At 41.4% G+C, this 19,143-nt stretch overlaps 1 protein-coding gene and 1 long non-coding RNA gene across 12 annotated transcripts in view; one reads left to right on the top strand and one right to left on the bottom strand.

The window, feature by feature from the left end:
- The window catches only part of PCSK5 (proprotein convertase subtilisin/kexin type 5), a 457,779-nt gene that overhangs the window by 49,254 nt on the left and 389,382 nt on the right, over positions 1 to 19,143 (bottom strand). For all 3 annotated transcript variants that reach the window (XM_072837738.1, XM_072837739.1, XM_072837740.1), the window contains exons 25-27: positions 6,618 to 6,660; positions 3,894 to 4,030; positions 2,875 to 3,075 (exon numbers count right to left, since the gene is read on the bottom strand). In XM_072837738.1, coding sequence (XP_072693839.1) covers positions 2,875 to 3,075; positions 3,894 to 4,030; positions 6,618 to 6,660 — 381 coding nt within the window. The remainder of the gene's footprint in view (positions 1 to 2,874; positions 3,076 to 3,893; positions 4,031 to 6,617; positions 6,661 to 19,143) is intronic.
- The window catches only part of LOC140639520 (uncharacterized), a 79,727-nt gene that overhangs the window by 22,148 nt on the left and 38,436 nt on the right, over positions 1 to 19,143 (top strand). For all 9 annotated transcript variants that reach the window (XR_012036214.1, XR_012036207.1, XR_012036206.1 and 6 more), the window contains one exon: positions 4,815 to 4,899. This is a non-coding gene — a long non-coding RNA (uncharacterized lncRNA). The remainder of the gene's footprint in view (positions 1 to 4,814; positions 4,900 to 19,143) is intronic.

The raw sequence follows: 19,143 nt of genomic DNA on the forward strand, positions 1-19,143 counted from the left end.
AAACAAGGTTTTAATCGATGATGGAAATAGGTGGGTAGAGGAAATGTGCAGGAATTATTCCTGGGACTTCCCGGCACTACCAGGGGGAAACCACTTAAGAAAATCCACATGATTTAACAGTAATAGGGTAAACTGTTTCCATTCCCAACAATGGTTTCAGGAAAGCAGCCGAATCTGGGGCGTGCCACACCCGAACGTTTTCACCAATGGTTGCTCTGTGATGCCTGAGTCACTGCTAAAGCCTTTAGCAGCCTATTTAATGTTGGTTCTGCTGTCCTGCAGGGACAGTGGGCTGAGTAATCTTCACAGTAGATTGTGACTAAGACAGGGGATCCAGTAGGCATCTATGCTTTCATGCAAGGGATTCTTTGCTGGCAGGAAGAACAGAGTTGGGCGGCCATCTTTGGAGATTCCTTTGTCTTGGCTGGAGGATTTACCAGGCATGGCCAACATGTGGGGAAAGCTCCATCCTTGGGCTGGGATGGGAGGTATTCCCACAGCGTGTGTAATTACAAAGAATGATGGTCCTCTCATTGTAAGTAGCCACCTCACTGAGAGAGGGGTTCAGTGAAATCTAGTTGGATTTTTATTTCAAGGCTATTTCCCCAACACATGCTGGCACAGATGATGGGGGCGGTTGCAGTCTCTGGATGCAAACAAGATCTTATTGTTTCCACTGGGAAGCCATGTGGGTGGAGGAATGGACTGAAGTTTGTCCCATTTCACCTTTTCTACATGGATCTGCAACTGTGTTGGAAACCACAATACCTTGCTGAGAGCACATTTTTGGAGCTCCCTCTGAGTTGACCCATGATGACTGCAACCTGTTTAGTATCATTTTAAAGGTGTGGCTAATTAGTGCCTGTTTTCTGGAACCTTCTGCCCTCCTATTACACCCTCAACTTTGTTTTGTTTTGTTTTAAGGAGAAGTCAGGAGTAAGATGTAGGCATTGGCTCAAATACACCCAGGGCTTGAAGTAGTGCATTTCCACTTACTATCTACCTCAGTGGTGTCTAAATTCTGCTGGGGTATCTGAGCTACCTCCTTACCTTGCTCAGTGAGGAAACAGTTTTTCCTCACTGTTAATAGTCTGCATGTCTGATTTCCTAGATCATAGAAAAGTACAGCCATGTCATTGACTTTATTGCTTTTGTCCAGCCATGAGAAACATTCTCATCTGCTTCCCAAATCCCTTATTAGTGCTGGATCCCCAAATGGACTAACTCCTTCCTTTCTTCAAAAACACTATATTTTGACAGTAGAAAATGCAGAGGGGTGGGTGTGGTGCTCTGACAAAGGGGAACAATCAAGGCTTGATTTCTGCTTGCAAAGTGCGTAGTCCAGTTGAAAGGGACGTGTAATCATTTGGGGAATCAAATCTGCTCTGACTCTTGGCTCCCTGGACCTTTTCATCATCTGGATGCCAGATAAAATACAGATGTTCTGAGCTAGAAACACAGCACCAGACTATTTTCCTCTTGGCTTGCACTGCCTCTTAAATGCCTGAATGCCAGACAAACTCGTTTTCAGCATTTGGGTCCAGCTATAATTCACAGAAGATATCCCAATCTGGATTGAATGATTGTCTTCCCAGCTATGTCTCTGAAACTGGCCCATGTTCTCCGTGGCCCTTGGCTGCTGGGTTTGTGATGGTCTCTGAGCTGCTTTTCCTTTAAGTCACACATGGTGACACTGTCGTGGTGGATAGTCGCCATGGATGTCCCTCCTCTGAAATCCAGCAAGAGCCTTTCTCCTGCCTGGGATCTATCTGTCTCCCCAGCCCATTGAAGACTCATCCTGGGCAGACCTCCTCTGCTGCTGCACTGAAATGACCTTTTTTTTAAAAAAACAAATCCTTGCCTTGAAATCAAACGGGAGAGCATCCCTTGTTTTCATGAGCATCTCTGCATAGAATGTGAGTCAGATTTTTCCAGCAGGAAGAGGGTTTTGTTTTTTAACCACCAGAGACACAGAGAGGTAATTGGAGTTTGTAACTACCTTGCAGAGAGGTCATTGGAGTTTGTAGCTTCTTTGCAAGGAAGCCTGTGACTGAGGCTCCTGTGTGAGGAGGTCAGTATTGAAGATGCAGGTAGGAATGAACATGCACAAGCCTTTACTATTATATTGCAAGCTTCCACACCTTTCCTCCTGCCCCCATCAAAAATCCCCACTTTCTTTATCTGCAACTGGAGGAAGACTTTTATTTTATTTGAAAGACAGGGGAGGGGCAGAGGGAAGAGGAAGGGAGAGAGAGACACTCAAGCAGACTCCCCACTGAACGTAGAGCCGGATTCGAGGATCAATTTCATGACCTGGAGATCATGACCTGAGCCAAAATCAAGAATTACATGCTTAATCAACTGAGCCACCCAGGCACGCTTGGAGGGGAGCTTTTAAAAGGCAACCTTGAATGATGCTAAGTTCTAATCAGCCAGCCAGATTAGCTGCCTCAGCTTAAGATCTAGTACTTTAGAGTGATTCTTCCTTGCCCAGCTGAAAAAGCCCACCCTTGCCAGTCGTTTTCCTTTCCCTTGGATCAAAGCTACTCTGAAATCTTTGAGACAATGGTCATAGGGCCATTCCCCTACAGTTCTCTCCTTACCTGCTCCGAGGTCTCCTCCACCGGATAGGCACTCCCTGGCCATACCAACCAAAAGGTGTGCTTGGGTTTCCCACCAGGTCAGATGCCAACCAACCACAGCCTCCTACCCAATCCTGCCCAAACTGGATTCCCACTCTGAGCTTTGGTTCACTGCCCTGCCTTTGTCTCTGGGATATCCCAAAAGCAAGTGTTAAGGTTGGGGGAGGCAGGCAGAGAAGGTAGCCAGACACCTGCTCACACTCTACCTCTCTCTTTCTTGGGAGGCACATACCATTCCAGAATTTGCCTTCCACGTGGGGCTGGGCAGGACCCACACACGTCCCATGCTGCAGCTGCAGTCCTTCCTGACAGCTGCTGCACTGGTGGGGGCCAAGGCCAACGCAGCTCTTGCAGGCCGGGTGGCAGGGCTCACATTCTCCCACTTCTGGGTTGCCGTAGAAGCCAGGGCCACATCTCCTCACACAAGTGCCACCTGCATGAGAACAGAGAGGGGGCATGAGGGTGAGTCCCTGCCGGCTTGGCTTGGTGCTCCATGCAAGGCTGAGGGGAATCTCAGGACCAACTTTTTGTTTGAGTTTGTTTTTATAGAAACCAAAATGACATAAGCCTATTTCAACCAAGAAACGTGTCCTAAATCCAATATTTCAGTCCTCTTTCAACCAAACATTTAAGTTTGCTCAAGGGGCTAAGGGGTTAAGAGCATGGAGTAAAGAGCTTTAAATTCTTAGGGCCTTGGAAGAGAACAAATAAAATGAATCTCTGTGCAGAACTGCTGGGGATCAATGTGGGCTGTCCGCCGCACCATCTCTCCTGCAAACATTCGAGAGCACTGGACTGTTAGTCCCTTGACTGGAAGACTCATAGTGTGTTTCTTTCCTAACCATCTGGGATTGCCCAAAACCGAAGACAAAGGATCCTGTTTAACTTTTACAGTGCTTAGGAATGTATAGCGTGGATTGAGTCTCAAGACAAGAGTCATGGTTCTGAATATTCCAGGTGATTCGTTCCAAGGCATTTATCTTCAATGTTCCCACCACCCACCCCCTCCTTCACTCTTGTTTCCATCAGCTTGGAGATGTTTGAAATTAATTAGTGAACTAGGAACTCTGCTTCAGTAATAAAAGCAGAAGGAAGTAGTCCTGGCTAATGTTTATTTTCAAACCAAATTAAAATCCATCCTTGGACAAGATGCATAGGAAAAGTCTGAAACCAATCAAGCAAGTGCTCTTATTTCTGGATGGGACTTGGGAGCCTTGTTCTTCCTTTGTGCTATGCCATTCTCGGGCTTACCCAGGAGAAAGAAGCCCTCTTCACACCAGTAGCACTCATGCTGGTCACAGTTGCTACAGTTGGTATCACACGCTTTACATTCAAATTCTTCACTGTAGGTCTTCTCAGGACAGGTTTTATAACAGTGGTGGTCAAACCTAGGGAGGAAGAGATGGAGTTTCTTCCATGAGCTATGTTGATATATTTCTCTCAACCACCCCAATTTAATTTAATTTAATCCTTAACATTTGTCTACACATCATTTTTAACAGGTATAGATATTTGGGTTTCAAAGGCAAAAACTTTGTCTTGGTCTATGTATGGTCACTAAGCAAGTCATGAACCACCTTCCTCTGGACCCTGAGGACCCTTCACCCATCAGCTGTGAAGAGGCTGGGGAGAAGGAAAGGGTACTAATATTCATTTATGGAGCGTGGATTTTGCATTAAGGCCTCATTTCAACTTCCATGCAATTCCCATATGGTGGCTATTACTCGTCTTGAATTTCTGGTTAAGGGAACTGAGTCTCAAGGTTAAGTACTCAAAGACCCATAGGGAGTTAAAGCCTTACCTGGGATTTGAATAGCTTGTGTGCTTTTGTCACATGGCAATAGGAAGGGGAGGTGATATTGAGACCTACCATCTTTGACTTGTAGAATTGAATTCAGGGGATGATTCAGAGCTCATAAAGTACCTGCCTTCATCCTGGATTTTCTGACTCCTGATAGGGACAAGGTCTCCATGCAAACACTAGGAAACGGCTCAGTGTTGAGTTCAAGTAACTTACCAAAATGTCTACAACTAGATTATTTATTATTATGATTTTTTACAGCTAGATTATTAATATTAAGAAGGAAGTGTCTTAGCTTGTACATATTTATATTTATATTAATATATGCATATTATCCCTTCTTATTCTACATTCTAAGTGTTGTATTTCAGACTCGGTTGAATTACTGGCTCATGTGAAGGGGGAGTGGAATCAAGCTGACCTTTGCCCTTTGATGAATTTCAGAGCAACGACAAGGTATCTGAGGAAAGTTTTTATTTCTTCACTAACAACTTCTATTATATAGTGTTTTATTCGCTATCTTCAGAGTTACTAAACCTTCTAAAGGGTTGTTATAAATGCATGTTTCTTGAAACAAGTATCTCATGTTTTACTCTCAGTGATACTGGGCATGTTCTTTCAGTGTGTTCGTCTCTCAAGGGGTTTTCTGGAACCTGCTCATTAGTAGCCAGCAGCACGTAGGAGCAGGGCTGGCTCCAAGGTTGAAGGGGATGCTCCCAGGTGACAGGGGAAGTGGATGCATGTTCGAGGGGTGTGCCCTCATGTCAACATGAGGAAGTGTGCAGTTAGGCTGGAGGGATGCAGTGAAGAGGAACCAGGATGGAGGAACTCCTCACCCACTTTTTTCTTTCTGTCATCCACTTCTGTGTGGTCACTATTTGAGTCTAAATTCTCCTTTCTTCATTCTTCGAGGAATATTCTGTGCCCCCAACTGTGTGACCTCACCAAAGAATGTTTGCATTTCTGCTGTTGGTCTCTGCCCCAGGTGGTCTGTGGCGGGCTGTGTGCTGGGTAAAGGCCAACTATGAACATGCTGACAGATTGCTTTCTGCTCATTTACTTTCATCTGTACTACCTTATAATAATTAAGTTTGGGGGCCTCTTCTCCATTCTTCCTCCCCTGTTTAAATGGAGCAGTAAATTAAATCAGTAGGTCAAGAATGTGGAGATGTAGACCTAGTTAATGTAGAAGGGAACAGGCTACTCTACAAGAGTTGAATGACAACTATACGCTTAGGTAATGATAAGGCTAACTGATTCTTTTTGAATCTTGAGCCCCTCGAATGTGATAGAGGTGAAAGGCAGTGTGGTGACAGGAGGACCCAGCCCACTAAAGTTGAGGCGACCTAAACCTGGACCCCCCCACTGGCTTGTGGTACAACATGAGGAAACCCACAGGCTCTCTGACCTTCAGTTTCTTCCTCTGGAAAGTAACATCAATCCCATGTCCCTAGCAACATTTGTGGAAAGGTGAAGAGAATAACTGGTGGATGAGTTTACCATAAAACTCCCCCGTTCCTAGCATGACAGGGAGGAATTGTGCAGCTTATGCATTATTTAGGCCTTCCTTTTCTTCTCCTCTGCCTTCTTATCTTTTCTCCCAAGATAGGCACCAGTGTGCCCTAGGAGGTAGACTAAGATAGGAAGGGGAGGTGATGTTGAGACCTACCATCTTTTACTTGTAGTGTTGAATTGGAGAACTCTGGGAATGATTATTATCTGTGTTTCCTTTAACCTAGTGGTCCATGTCTCTCATTACCCAGAAGATGATTCAGAGCTCATAAAGTACCTGCTTTCATCCTGGACTTTCTGACTCCTGTTAAGGACAAGATCTCCATGCAAACATTTGGAAATAGCTTGCATGGGGTTGGGTATATTGTTAAAGTTTGTTCATGAATAGCAAGGTCTGAATCCTGGTAACCCATGGCAGGATTCCTAGACACCAGTGTCAGGTTGGGTGACTTCCAGGACCAAGAAAAAGAGGGCCTCCTTTTGAGGCAAGAAAACAGCTGGGCTCTTATTGCTAAATCCAAGAATTGTTCATTAATAGCCTGACAGGGCAGAGTCGCTTCAGGCTGCACGGCCTCTTTGCTTTAATCACTGGATTTAGGATTAAGTCAGTAATGCTTAAACTGCAGAAAAGTTAGTGCCATGAAAAAAAATGCCAGACTTACATGTAATACCCCGTAGTGCATGATGTACACGTTCCTGGATCATCTAGAAGAAAATTATAATAATGAAACATAATAATTACCGAGTCCATCATTTGGAAAAATGGGCTTTGGAGAAGTCGTGGCTTGAGACAAACAATCTTATGGGATGTTTCATAAAAGGCACTGTCCAGAAATGATATTTGCACAGATTATACCATTTTTAATTAGTAACAAGATGTATGCTATGACTTAGCTTTATCAAAGCTAGTCAAATAAGAGTTCTCGTGAAGAGTTGGCCCTGATTTTCAAGAAGTATAGTCTTAAGCTCCTAGGTCTTCAAATTGCAGAGTAGGAACCATCCTCATGAAGCGTCTCCTGGCTTCTACTGAGGGAAAGGCATCAAACATCCACACATGTGTATTTGGAAGGGGCTATGGGCTCCCTACTCTGAATGGTAGGTTTTCCATGAGCTACCCCAAATGCCTGGCAATGTGAGGGATTGTGATCTGGGAGGCTCCTTTGAAACCTGGACAATTATTTTTTTCCAATACAGTATCTACTTTGTGTTGGGTACTTCACAAACCTCTTGAAGAGGTTTACATTACTGTCCTGTTCTCATTAAGTACAATGATTCAATGTGTCCCTTTTGGGTCAGAGAAGGGACTCTTTCCTACAGCTTTCGGGGACTTAATGAGAGAGAAAGGGCTTTGAGAATCACTAATTCAGTCTATTTCCCTTCGTTGTAACCCTCCCTGAAAGATGCCAATTCCCAGATCCAATTATTAAGGGAATTCTATAATTTCCGTTGGCTGGCCCTGCAAATCCTGTGACTCACAGAGCTACCTCCAGTTAAGTTTCTGTGATATTCCAGTTCTGCGCTTTTCATTCCAATAGGAGATGGAAAAAATAATTACTCCTCTTTAGAATGTGAAGATTGTATGCGACCTTTAACTTTACTTAAACCAAACAAAATTATGTCCTGTGAACTTTGTGCACTGCTTTCCTTTCTAATCTACTGTAGACTCTATTTTGGTTTTCACAAAGTCTGTCCCTCACTCGAATCTTTAGCCAAATGTCCATCTCGGGTTCTCCTAGGGATGTTGCAAGGCAATACTATTGCATATGACACATCATATGGCTAATGTATTACACCAAAAGTTGTTGTGAAAAAATTTCTATGAGAGGCTCTGCCACTTATCCAGGGATTGATAGTACATTCTAGAAATAGCCTTGTGATGATGCAGTGGAGAGGGTACTGGCCTGGGAATTGGGTTATCTGTTTCTAGTTTGAAGTTTTACCCCTGGCTTAACTGCCTTGTGAACTTGCATAAATGCTGCTCTGCTTTGTGGGCTCTGATTTCTGCAGGTACAAAATGATCTGGTTGGAGAAGATGGTTGCTAAGACTCTTATAAAGTTAAAAATTCTGAAATTGAGTCTAGCGGGGTTTGGCAATGTATGATCCACACTGGGGCCAGATCCAGCCATGCCCCTTATATAGGAAGGATTGAACAAGAGTCAAGACAGCCAAGGACATAGCCAGACCATGTTATGCAGGAGGCCATGATATGCTTACTGTAGGGAAATGGTTTTTGTGTCTGTTAGATGGTGACATGGTTTGTTATAGGGCGACCAGAGCTGGACAGAGAAATGAACCATAAAGCAGGCTAATTAAGTGATATAAGGAATCTCACGCTAGAGGTACCATGAAAAAGAAAAGCACACCGAAATTCTTAGAATTCCTGAGAGTGTGTAGAGGGGGCTTTATGCATCTATAATCCATTGTTTGGGGATCTGAATCCATTTTAAGGTGGGGCACAAATGCCCCAGAGAACACAGGTGGTTCCACTGGGTAAGTTTATTTCCTGCTACAAGTCTATGCTTGCATCTGTATTCTTTTCAGTTCTATTCCTAAATAAGCTGCTACTACTCAGCTCACAGTTGGGCAGCTTACTTTTCCCTGCCTGTCCCCGATGAACATATTTGACTCTGACAGTTTTGCTAATTTGGCAAGGGCTGGGGAAATTCTAATCCTGTTCTCTAATGTTCTGGCCATCCCTCCCATCTAGGAATTTAATGAGTTTGCTCTCTGCTCCTTTAAGCAGGTCACTGATGAAAATGTTAAACAGAACCAAGCCTCAGAAATGTGCATACCAATGTAATCTTGAGTCCAGGGACCTTTCCAGCCCAGATGCACAGTGAATTTGGTACCTTCACAATAGTTTGCATAAATGAATAATGCATAGTACAGGAAGTATGTCTTATAACAGCTTATGAATGCCCATTAGTCTTTCTCATTATTACTGGCTATTCTGAAGAATAAGAATTATTTTAAAAAATTTTCCACCCCAGAAGATCCACAAGTCAGACATAAGCTAAATGGATTTAGCTTGACCACTGAGAAGCAGCTGTTATGGGATTAAGGAAAGGTAACAGTCCCAAACCTAGAAGTTGACTCTAAGTCAAATTGGCATTTGGATGGTAAGGAGGGTTGGCTTAAGGAGAAAGATGAATTTTCCTGGCTTGTAGTGGTGTGCGCGCATGTGTGTGTGTGTGTGTGTGTGTGTGTGTGTGTGTGTGTTTGGGAGCTGGGGGTGGAAGAGTCTAAACAAGCTAGAATCGTGGACTGTCTTGGTGGTGGTATCCAAAGTTTAAATGTTTAAATAGCTCTGGTTACTTGGTGCTGTCAAACTTTTGAGCTGAGAGAACACAGTTTGAAGGGACATGGGGCAAGTTCAGTCAGAATTCGGAGAGAACCTCACACATTTGGGGAAAAAAAGCCTTCAGAAACAGTTACTGGCTTCCAGCTGCTCACATCCCCACTAAGGAGAATGTATGAGCAGATGCCTTGTCATGATGGAGATACAGCCTACTTTATTGAGAGAACTCTTTCTATTGTAGAAAGAGTTTCTATGGGGTGGGGTGAGCTCAGGACTACGATGTCCCCTCTCTTTGGAGAGGTCTTTGTGATCCTTTGTGTCACTTTTCCATAGTTTCCTTAGCTTTGTCAGTGCTGGGGCTCATGGAAAAGTCATCCTTCTCATGGAGATGTTGACTGCTGCTGTCACCTTCACCCTGTGGTCAACTTACACCCTCTGCCATTTTGTTCTCAGTAATACCTATAGACTTCATCATTGCATACGGATGGATCAGGGCTACATTAGGAGTTATATACATCAGGGACGCCTGGGCGGCTCAGCGGTTTAGCACCTGCCTTTTGGCCCAGGGTGTGATCCGGGAGTCCTAGGATCGAGTCCCACTTCGGGCTCCCTTTGCCTCTCTCTCTCTCTCTCTCTCTCTCTCTCTCTGTCTCATGAATAAATAAATAAAATCTTTTTAAAAAAAGGAATTACGTACATCTAACTCACAAAATGCATTGGAAAAGTGGTATTTTAAACTTGAAATGGAGCCAAATTGTCAAAATGTCCAGAGAAAAAGAATGTGTTGCTTATGGTTTACATAAACTTGGAGTCACATAATTAAAGATACACAGAAGCTAAAATTATTCTAATTTGGTTTTCTAAATTATTGTATATTCATTTTTCACTTGAAGGAGACAAAGGAGACATTCTTTTTTTCTAATTTAAAGAATAGCCCCTTATCATTATAATATCTAGATATGCCAGAATTAGCCATGGATCAGGTATATTGGCTGAGTGGAATTGCCTCTGCAAAACTGTGGGGAAAAGTTAAGGTCAGCATAGTTTGTCTTTCAAGATTTATTTTCAGGCTTCTGAATTTCCATCCAGACCCCATGGTAGCCAGGCCTCCTTACCACTGCCCGTTGAAACCGGTCAGTTCTGTAGTCCTTTACTGCACAGACCGACTATTACTGCCCAGGATGATAGACTATGGACACGTTAAATTTATGCTCTTGAGAGGCTTCCAGGTTCTTCCCTACTTCAGTCCTTCCTCAGGTGTCCTAGACTCATTAGGCTCCTTTGGCTTTGACCTCTTAGGCCACATCTGTAAGCGTTCCATAAAGCAGCACCTGCTTTATTGTAATTCATCATCCCTAGATGCTTGCTTTTCCCACATGACTTCAACCTTTTGGCTTAGTTACCTTCCCAGTTCCAACTGCCTGTATTCCAGACTCGACCATACTTGGGCCTATGTTTGCCTTCCGAGTGTTTCTCACACTAAAGCAAAGTAGTGGGCCAAAACTGATGCTTCGCCCATTCTTCATAGGTTTCTAGCCCCACAATACTCTATAAGTTCCCTAATTACAGAATCTAAAGTAATAATGTCCATACTGTTTTGACTGATCACCTCATTAGTTTAAAAATTTAGCATATGCCTGCAATGTACATATGTGTGTGTATGAATTATTTATGTGTGCTAGTACATGAATGTTTTACATTTTAAAAAATATATAGTAGAAGAATAAAATAGAAAATGTAATAACAAAATGATTGTAAATACAAGTCCTGTCTTTTTCTGCAGGTCAGTGGGCTGTCTTGCATATTTCTATTCAGAGACGAGTGACTTAGGCCATACCTAACAGAATGCCACACCTAAGGTCATAAATTCATATACTAATTTTCCAAAAATATGTTTTACACTTGATTCTTTAAAGTAGCAACCAGAAGGAATGGTTCTCTGATGGGTTACACATCTCATGTGTATAAGGACTTCCTCCACTTGACTTTCAGCCCTTCCATATTTATAGACAGACTCTATGATTCTAATTAACTTGTTCACCTAGCATTTTGGGGTTGGGAAATAAGTTGAAAAGATAGATGTAAATGAGCATATTTGAATGATCTGACTAGATTCCACTTTTCTCACCCTCCCATTGCCCTCCACAGCTTTTGTACGTAAATGTGTTCTCCAGAGAAAACCTTCTAGATTTAAATAACCAGTGATTATGTCCTATGAAAGACAACATGAAAATTCATCTGATGAGAATACAATAGAAAAGTATGATACACTTATACATTAAAATTTTGTTTCTCGAGGATATTTAATGACATGGCAACATTTTCATGGTAGGCTATGTGAATAGGGATGATAATCCACATCTAGATATGTATATAATATGTATGCATATCTATCTGCATGTACAGATATGACTATCAAAAATCATAAGAAAAAGCTAGTGTTAATAGTAATTATTTCTGATTTTATGTGTGTGTGTGTGTATATATCTACATACATGTTTCTATATTTTCCTCATAAATGTGTGCTATGGAATTAGTTAGAAAAAGAAATATATTAAGGAAAGAAAGTGCATGCTCAGGTTATGAGTTCCAAGAATCATTTATGCCACATGTTTGGAAACAGTCTTCTCCAAAGACCTCTCTCCCCAGAGAACTGGTCTTTTGGTCACAGTCTTCATTTTCTGTCCCTTTTTGGCACACTTCTACTTTTTCATATTTCCATTTTGTTTCTCAGCAATTCCTAAGTCTGTTTCGCCAGGACAAGACAGACCTTCCATGGGGTTTGGTTAAAACCATGGCAGATGTTTATATAGACTTCTTTTTAAAAATTCACTTTTAATTTGAAATGTGTTTCTGATAGGATTCTGTAAAGGAGACAGAGCACCAGGAAGTGGGGTTATTCTTGGCTCTGCCTCAAGACTGGATAAGACACTGTTACTTGGGCCAAGCATTCTTAAACAGTTCTCTTTATGAGCACCTGCGGCCTTGTTGGCGCATCAGCAGAGTGTCCATCCCCTACTGAGATGTACTACTGTTCCCTTTGAGGGAAGAGATGGTATTACAAGCAGCCAATACTTAAATTGTTTTGGAAGTTAATTAAGCATGTTGTCAATAACGCATATTCTCCCCGAGTAAATGTGTACTTAGTTATTGGATGGTGCTATACAAATCTGTAGGAGAGGCACTGGCGTTCTTCATTCCACTCAAAAATAATGACTGGGTAAGAGATTTATATGCCCATAGAGTGCAACTAATTATAAGCCCCAAATAGCTCTAAAAAGTATGTAATTTGGATAGGCCTTGTACTCAGAATTGCTTCAGATTGCTTCAAAAACACTCACGTACAAAATGGACCCTTGACCAGCTTTGCCAAAACAAGATTTTTCTGGAAGGTTCAGTGGTGCTGGGATACAAAGTACTTAGTTAGGGGGACTGTTGATGATTTTCAATCATTTTGTCCTCACCGGTGTCCAAAGACAATGAGTAAATATTTGAATTGGCAATAATGTAAATAGTACAGCTGACAATGGGGTACAACCCCCTGGAGGGACACAGTAGTAGAGAGACCAGAATAAATAATCTAAATCATTGTCTACAAATGTTTGCTAAAAGAGGGCTCAGTTCTCTATCGGACTCTAGTCTTTACCATGTCCTCTGGTTCCAACAGTGGACTATCATAATAGGCAAACTGTTTCTAGATTTCCAATCCTCTCTCAACCAACTAACCAACAGGTGGAAGTGATGGATTAATAATATACACAGCTGAGTGCCTATGAGGATCGTTCACTACAGCTGTTTGTTCATTCACTTATTCCATCATTCTGAAGCTTACATTTTAGAGGGAAAACAGACAATAAAAGGAAAATTAGATAATTATTATAATGTAAACTAAATGTAAGTCTTCAATAAATGCACAAAACAGCCAATAAAATGCAGGCTTCATGAGGACAGGTGGTTTTGCTTTGTTTTCTTGTACCTCGGTGCCATGAGTGTTGCCTGGCACGTAGCAGAAGCTCCAAAAATATGCATTGAATGAAGAAGAAAAACAAGTAAATAAGTACATAAATTTGGATAAAAGGTTAGAGAGTGATGAGATTAGAATGGAGATAAGAGGTCTTAATTTGGATAGGCTTGCTGGGAGAGAGCCTTTCAGGAATTGCATTTGAGTGGAGATCAGAATGGGAACAAGGAGATAGCCATGTGGGTTCTAAGGGTAGTGTTTCAAATAGAGGCTAAGAAAGCTTCATCTGTTCAAGGGACATTGAGAAGGCCATTGGGGCTACAGTGGATAAAGAGAAAGAGAGAGAGTCAGGAGATGAGGCCAAGGTCATAGGCAGGATCAGATCAAATATCATCTTCTAGGCCAGGCTTAAGAGGTTTGCATTCAATCTAAAAGTAAAGAGGAACCATGAGAAAATTTATAAAAAATATCTGATGTGATCTGATTTTCTTAAAATGATCATTGTGCATGCTGCATGGAAAATGACTTCTTTAACTGTGCAAATGGTTATATCCATTAAATCTCATAAAACTAGGATTCTATGTAACACATTTGAGAAACACTCTTAAGGAAAATACTGTAGGAGAAATGGTTAGGCATAAACTCAGACTACAGCTGCAGTAATTAAAATAAAGCAGATTTGAGAGAAACTAAAAAGATACAAATTGAGGAGATCAGGTCATATGATGTGGGAGGTGAGGAAGTAGGATGGCCCCTTGGCTCTGGCTTGAGTGGAAAGGAGGAACGTTCAACAAGGGATGGATGTAGGAGCAATAAACAAATACTTAACAGATCCTGTATGAGAGTTCATACACTGCTTTGGTGATTATAAGGAGTATATACTGACAAGAAATGCAATCCCTATCCTTAAGGAGTTTGATGAGGAGATGGTAATTAGTAAAGCTAATTAGAGAAGAAACCACAATGTGGCAAAATATAGAATAGATAAATCTCTAATCTAGTATACCACAGAAATATTTGCTTAGGGCCTGAAAGAAACCACATCATGATTCTCTTTCTCTCTTACCACTTAATTAAGCTTTATCTCTCTTTTTTTAATAGAAAAATTTAGAGCATTTTTGTGATAGTTATTCTTGCCAGGTAAAATACAAGACTGAAATGGGAACCAAAGGATTACAGTTTCAGTGTAAGGATGAATGAAAAATAAAATTGTCAGAAGAAGGGGACAGCAAAAAACATCATCCCAGTCTTAGCACTGGCATTGGATAGATGAAAAAGCAACAACAAAACCTCCTCTGAGAATGTCTAACTATAAGCTGGATCTCACATATCTGAATTCGTGTTATCTATGTGTTCAGGAACATCTCAAAACTAAAATTCAATTTAAAGTAGTCCTAAGTAGATAGTATCCTAAGGCAATTAGTAGAAGCAAATGCAAATCCTCTCTAGAGAAATATAATCTTAACTCAGATTGCAAAGTATTCTTGCAGGTAAATTTTCAAGGAAATTGGTCACATTTTAAAAACAAGGAAATCAGCCACTCTGAGAGACATGTGTCAGAAATAACAGACATCACAATCAGACCCACAGAGACCACTAATCTTGAAATGATATGACACAGAATATAAAAATAGCAATTGTTTAATTTTTTAAAAAAGATTTTTTAAAATTTGTTTGAGATAGTGAAAGAGAGAGCACGAGCCATGGGAAGGGGCAGTGGAAGAGGGAGAAGCAGGCTCCCCATTAACAGGGAACCCAACATGGGGCTCAATCCCAGGACCCTGGGATCATGACCTGAGCTGAAGGCAGACACTTAACAGACTGAGCCACCCAGGTGTCACCAAATGTTTAATATTTTTATTTATTTTTAAAAAAGATTTTATTTATTTATTCATGAGAGAGAGAGGCAGAGACACAGGCAGAGGAAGAAGCAGGCTCCATGCAGGGTGCCTGATGTGGGACTCGATCCCAGGTCTCCAGGATCAAGCCCTAGGCTGAAGGTGGCACTAAACCGCTGAGCCACCCGGGCTGCCCTGTTTAATATTTTTAAAGAAAAAAATAACATCTTGAAAATAGAAAAGTAGTCAGTTTGGAAAAGAAGCAAATATAATCTTTATAAGTGGAAGACATAAAAATTCAAAATTAAAACTCGGTGGACATATCAAACTATAGATTAGGCATAGCAGAAGGAGAATGAATGATCTCAAAGATAGATAGAAAAGAGAAAATTCAGAAGGACAAAAAGGTAGAAAACAGGAAAGAGCAGTAAGATACAAGGAGGTTAGGATGAGAAGCTTTAATATATGTCGAAGTTTCAAAAAGAAAGAGTGGTGAAGAGGCAGTATTCAAACAAAAGGAAAAATAAGAATGCCTGAGAGTTTTCCAGAATTGTTAAAAGATACCAACCATTAGTCCCCAAAACTATCCATATGTATATATTAAACACGTATTAATAAGGCAGGTGCTTAACCAACTGAGTTAAGTTGCCCCTATTTGTTTCTTTTGAGTTCTGTAGTTCTTCTGAGAGAATGAGTGTTTTGTTTTGTTTGAACTTCCAATAAACTTAGTACTGCTGCTATAGCTATGATCAGGTTGGGGTGTGGTGAATGGTGAATGGTCTGCATTGTCAGTAAATATATCTTACTCATCTCAGCAGCCCTAGTGCTGTGTGTTATGTCCTCATGTTATGGTTTCTTTCTCAAGTATATTTTCAGTCCTACTATTCACTAGGGCTGAGATAATGACTAATTCCTAGTATATAGGGAGCTCAGGGTGTAGGGGGGAATGCAGCAAGGAGAAAGATATTGCCATGAATGCTTTGTAGTGTTACTAATGGGATTGTGAACAATTGACTAAGAAGAAAATAGGGTGATACCTAAAGCAGGGTGTGTGTTTTGGGGGAGGGGAGTACGGTTATGAAATGGTTCCTGAAGGAAGTGAAGGCTTCGTGAGTTTGAAAAATGAATTTGAAGGACAGAGGGCAAAATTCTTGCCATGTAGAAATACCTGAAGGCAGAGAGCGCTAAATGTATGGAGATGATTCCTCTAGTAAAATGGCTCATGAGACTCCCATTGAAGAAACTACAGAGGGAGGGGCAAGATATTACCAGAATACAGCCTGGTTGCCCTCTCCTTAAAAACACACAGGATTTTAAATAAAAGAATAGAAGAAGTACAAAATAAATTGCCAAGAGTTTAGGGTAGCTAGAGTAATGAGAAAGCAAGAAGAAACAGGGAAAAGAAGACAGAAGAGATAGGAAGCTGGGTCATGAAGAAGCTCCTATGTCATGCTTGGGAGAACAGACTTTGTTCAAAGCCATGGGAAATCATTTTAGATTTGTAGGTCATTGTAACGATCAGGTTTCAATTTTAGAAAGAACATGGTTATTGTGGCATAGAGAATGGATTTCAAGAGTGAAAGAAAAGAAGAACAGAGATCAGTGAGAAGATGATGATTGCATTATCCAGGTAGGATATGTGGGTAGCCTAAAATGAAGTAGTGGAGACGGATCAAAGTGGAGAAAATGAAATATACATGGGAAGTGGAAATGACTTGGTGACTGCTGTGGATTGAGTTACGTCCTCCAAAACAGTAGGTTCAAGTCCCAAACTCTGGTAGCCATGAATATGACCTTATTTGGAAATAGGGTCTTTGTAGGTACAAAGACATTAAGATCAAGTCACACTGGATTGGGGTGAGGGGGTGCTAATTCCAATGATTGCTGTCCATAGAGGAAGGTCAGGTGAAGACAGATGGATAGACACAGAAGGAAGACAGTAATGAGACCGTCAAGGCAGAGATTGGAGTGTTGCAGCTGTAAGCCAAGGAATGCCAGGGATTGTTGGCAACCACCAGAAGCTAGAGAGAGGTGAGGAAGGATCCTCCCTTAGAGCCTCCAGAAGCACTCAATCCTTCTGACTCCTTGATTTTGGACTTCTGACCTCTAGAATACTGAGAATGAGGTATCTGTTTATTGTTTTAAGCCACTTTGTTTGAGGTACTTTGTTACAGCACCTTGGGAAATTAATACGGCGATACAATGAGAATTTACAAACAGCATCTTCCCCCATGTTTCTGCTTTGATCCTTGCATATTGGGAAGATAGCTTCTAGTCCTTTCTAATTCACCTACTTCTTTTTAATGGAAAGAGGAATGCTTTATTCTCTATGCTTAGTAAATTTGAAAGAATTTTGTGTGTCTGGCAAGTTTGATGCAGGGCAGGGAGGGTTAGGAAGCTTACTGTTCACAGATCTAATTCACCATGTTAGCTTCAGAAGTACTCAAATTGATACTTTGGTCTTTTTCTATATATGCCACCTCAGCCCCTTCTTCCCCAGTCTTTGCGTTCTCTTGGGTCTCAATCTTGGAAAGAGTTCCTTTTAACAAAGCTCAGAGAATGAGAGAGAGAGAGAGAGGGAGAAATGGAGTATCCTACAATTTTGGCTCAAGCAGCTGAGTGGTTCTGTATTCTGAGCCATATCACTCAGGAGTAGGGGCTTTTGGGGACACAGGTGGGAGATGATGACATGTAGCATATGCTCGCTGAATTGATGGTGGTCCAACTTCCTCATTTTAAGGATGAGTAAGCTGAGCCCCAAGGGACCTCAGTCCCTTGTCCACTATCCTACAGAACAAACACAGATTTGGAAACTTCCATTCCTATGAACTCCAAATGATTTCCCTAACTCCTCCACACTGATTACATATCCTTGCTCAAAAATATTTAATCACCCACTCTAAAAGACCATATTATGCAGCCTTACCATCCTACTCAAGATCATTGACCCCTCCTCTGATTAGCAAAAGCCCACATCGCAACATTGGCTAAAGACTGGCCAGACCATGGGCCTTGGGACACTTAGCTGGGCTTCGTACCAACCATTTACCCAAATCATTCAATTAAGAGCCTTCCACCACCTACAGAAGGGGTCCCCAGGATATTTTATCATTACAGTTTTCATTTCGAGACCTTGCTTGGAATCTCCAATCTATTTAGGATATTCTGCCAAAGTTGAACAGCCTGGAGCAAAACAGAACAATCCTTTTGGATACTGAAATAAGCGTCCGGGGCAGCAGGAGCCAAGCTGGAGAAGGCTAAGGGACTGGGTGTGCAGTCCCACCGAGGTCATATTTTTTATTACTTGTCCATTTAGACAACAAGAGAAGGCTACAGAAAGCCTAACCTTTCATTTCCTGACTCTGCTTAGGTGCATTTCACATTCTCAGCATCCAAGGAAACTCCAACAAAATATATTGTTAGGAAAAAGAAAACCAAGACAACATACATTTGTCTCCCTTGCTGCCTAAACAGAAACAAAACTGCTGAAAAACAATTTATTCTCCAACAGACATATTTTCTGGTCATTACTTTTTGCCCAAATTGCTGGTTTGTGTAAGCAAACTAAGGCTTGTGTAAACAAGTCCGGTTATCTGGGGAAGCAAACAAACAGCCATCTTCTGTGATGTGCTCTTACGAGGGGAGGGGGGGAGAAGGAGCCTCTTACATTTTAAAAAAGATATTTTTAAAGACTCTACCTATTCATCATCAGGAATATTTTAAAGAAGTGATATTTTTTGTGTATCTTCAAGTTGCTATAGCAACTGGATCACTTTTTACTCATTAATCAGGAGGCACCAACCAGAGAATCTATCCTTCCCCCTAGATTTGGAGCCTTTGCCTATTATCCTACCTCTTTAAAACTTCACAGATTTTGAAAATGGTTGTCTTCAAAAATGTTTCCCTTGATCTGAGAGTTTTGCTGTGTTTGGTGCTTTCTTCACTGCTACACGCTTTCTCTTCTGGGTTATTTGATGGCTTCTCTGGACTCCTAGGTGTGTTTCAATTGTTCCTTTCTCTGTACTTCTGTGCTTTTATTTCTAACAGCTGTGGGAGCTTTTGCTGAGTCTCCGGAGTCAGGTTGGTAGAT

This window comes from Canis lupus, chromosome 1, assembly GCF_048164855.1.
Source record: "Canis lupus baileyi chromosome 1, mCanLup2.hap1, whole genome shotgun sequence".
NCBI classification, from domain to species: Eukaryota; Metazoa; Chordata; class Mammalia; order Carnivora; family Canidae; genus Canis; species Canis lupus.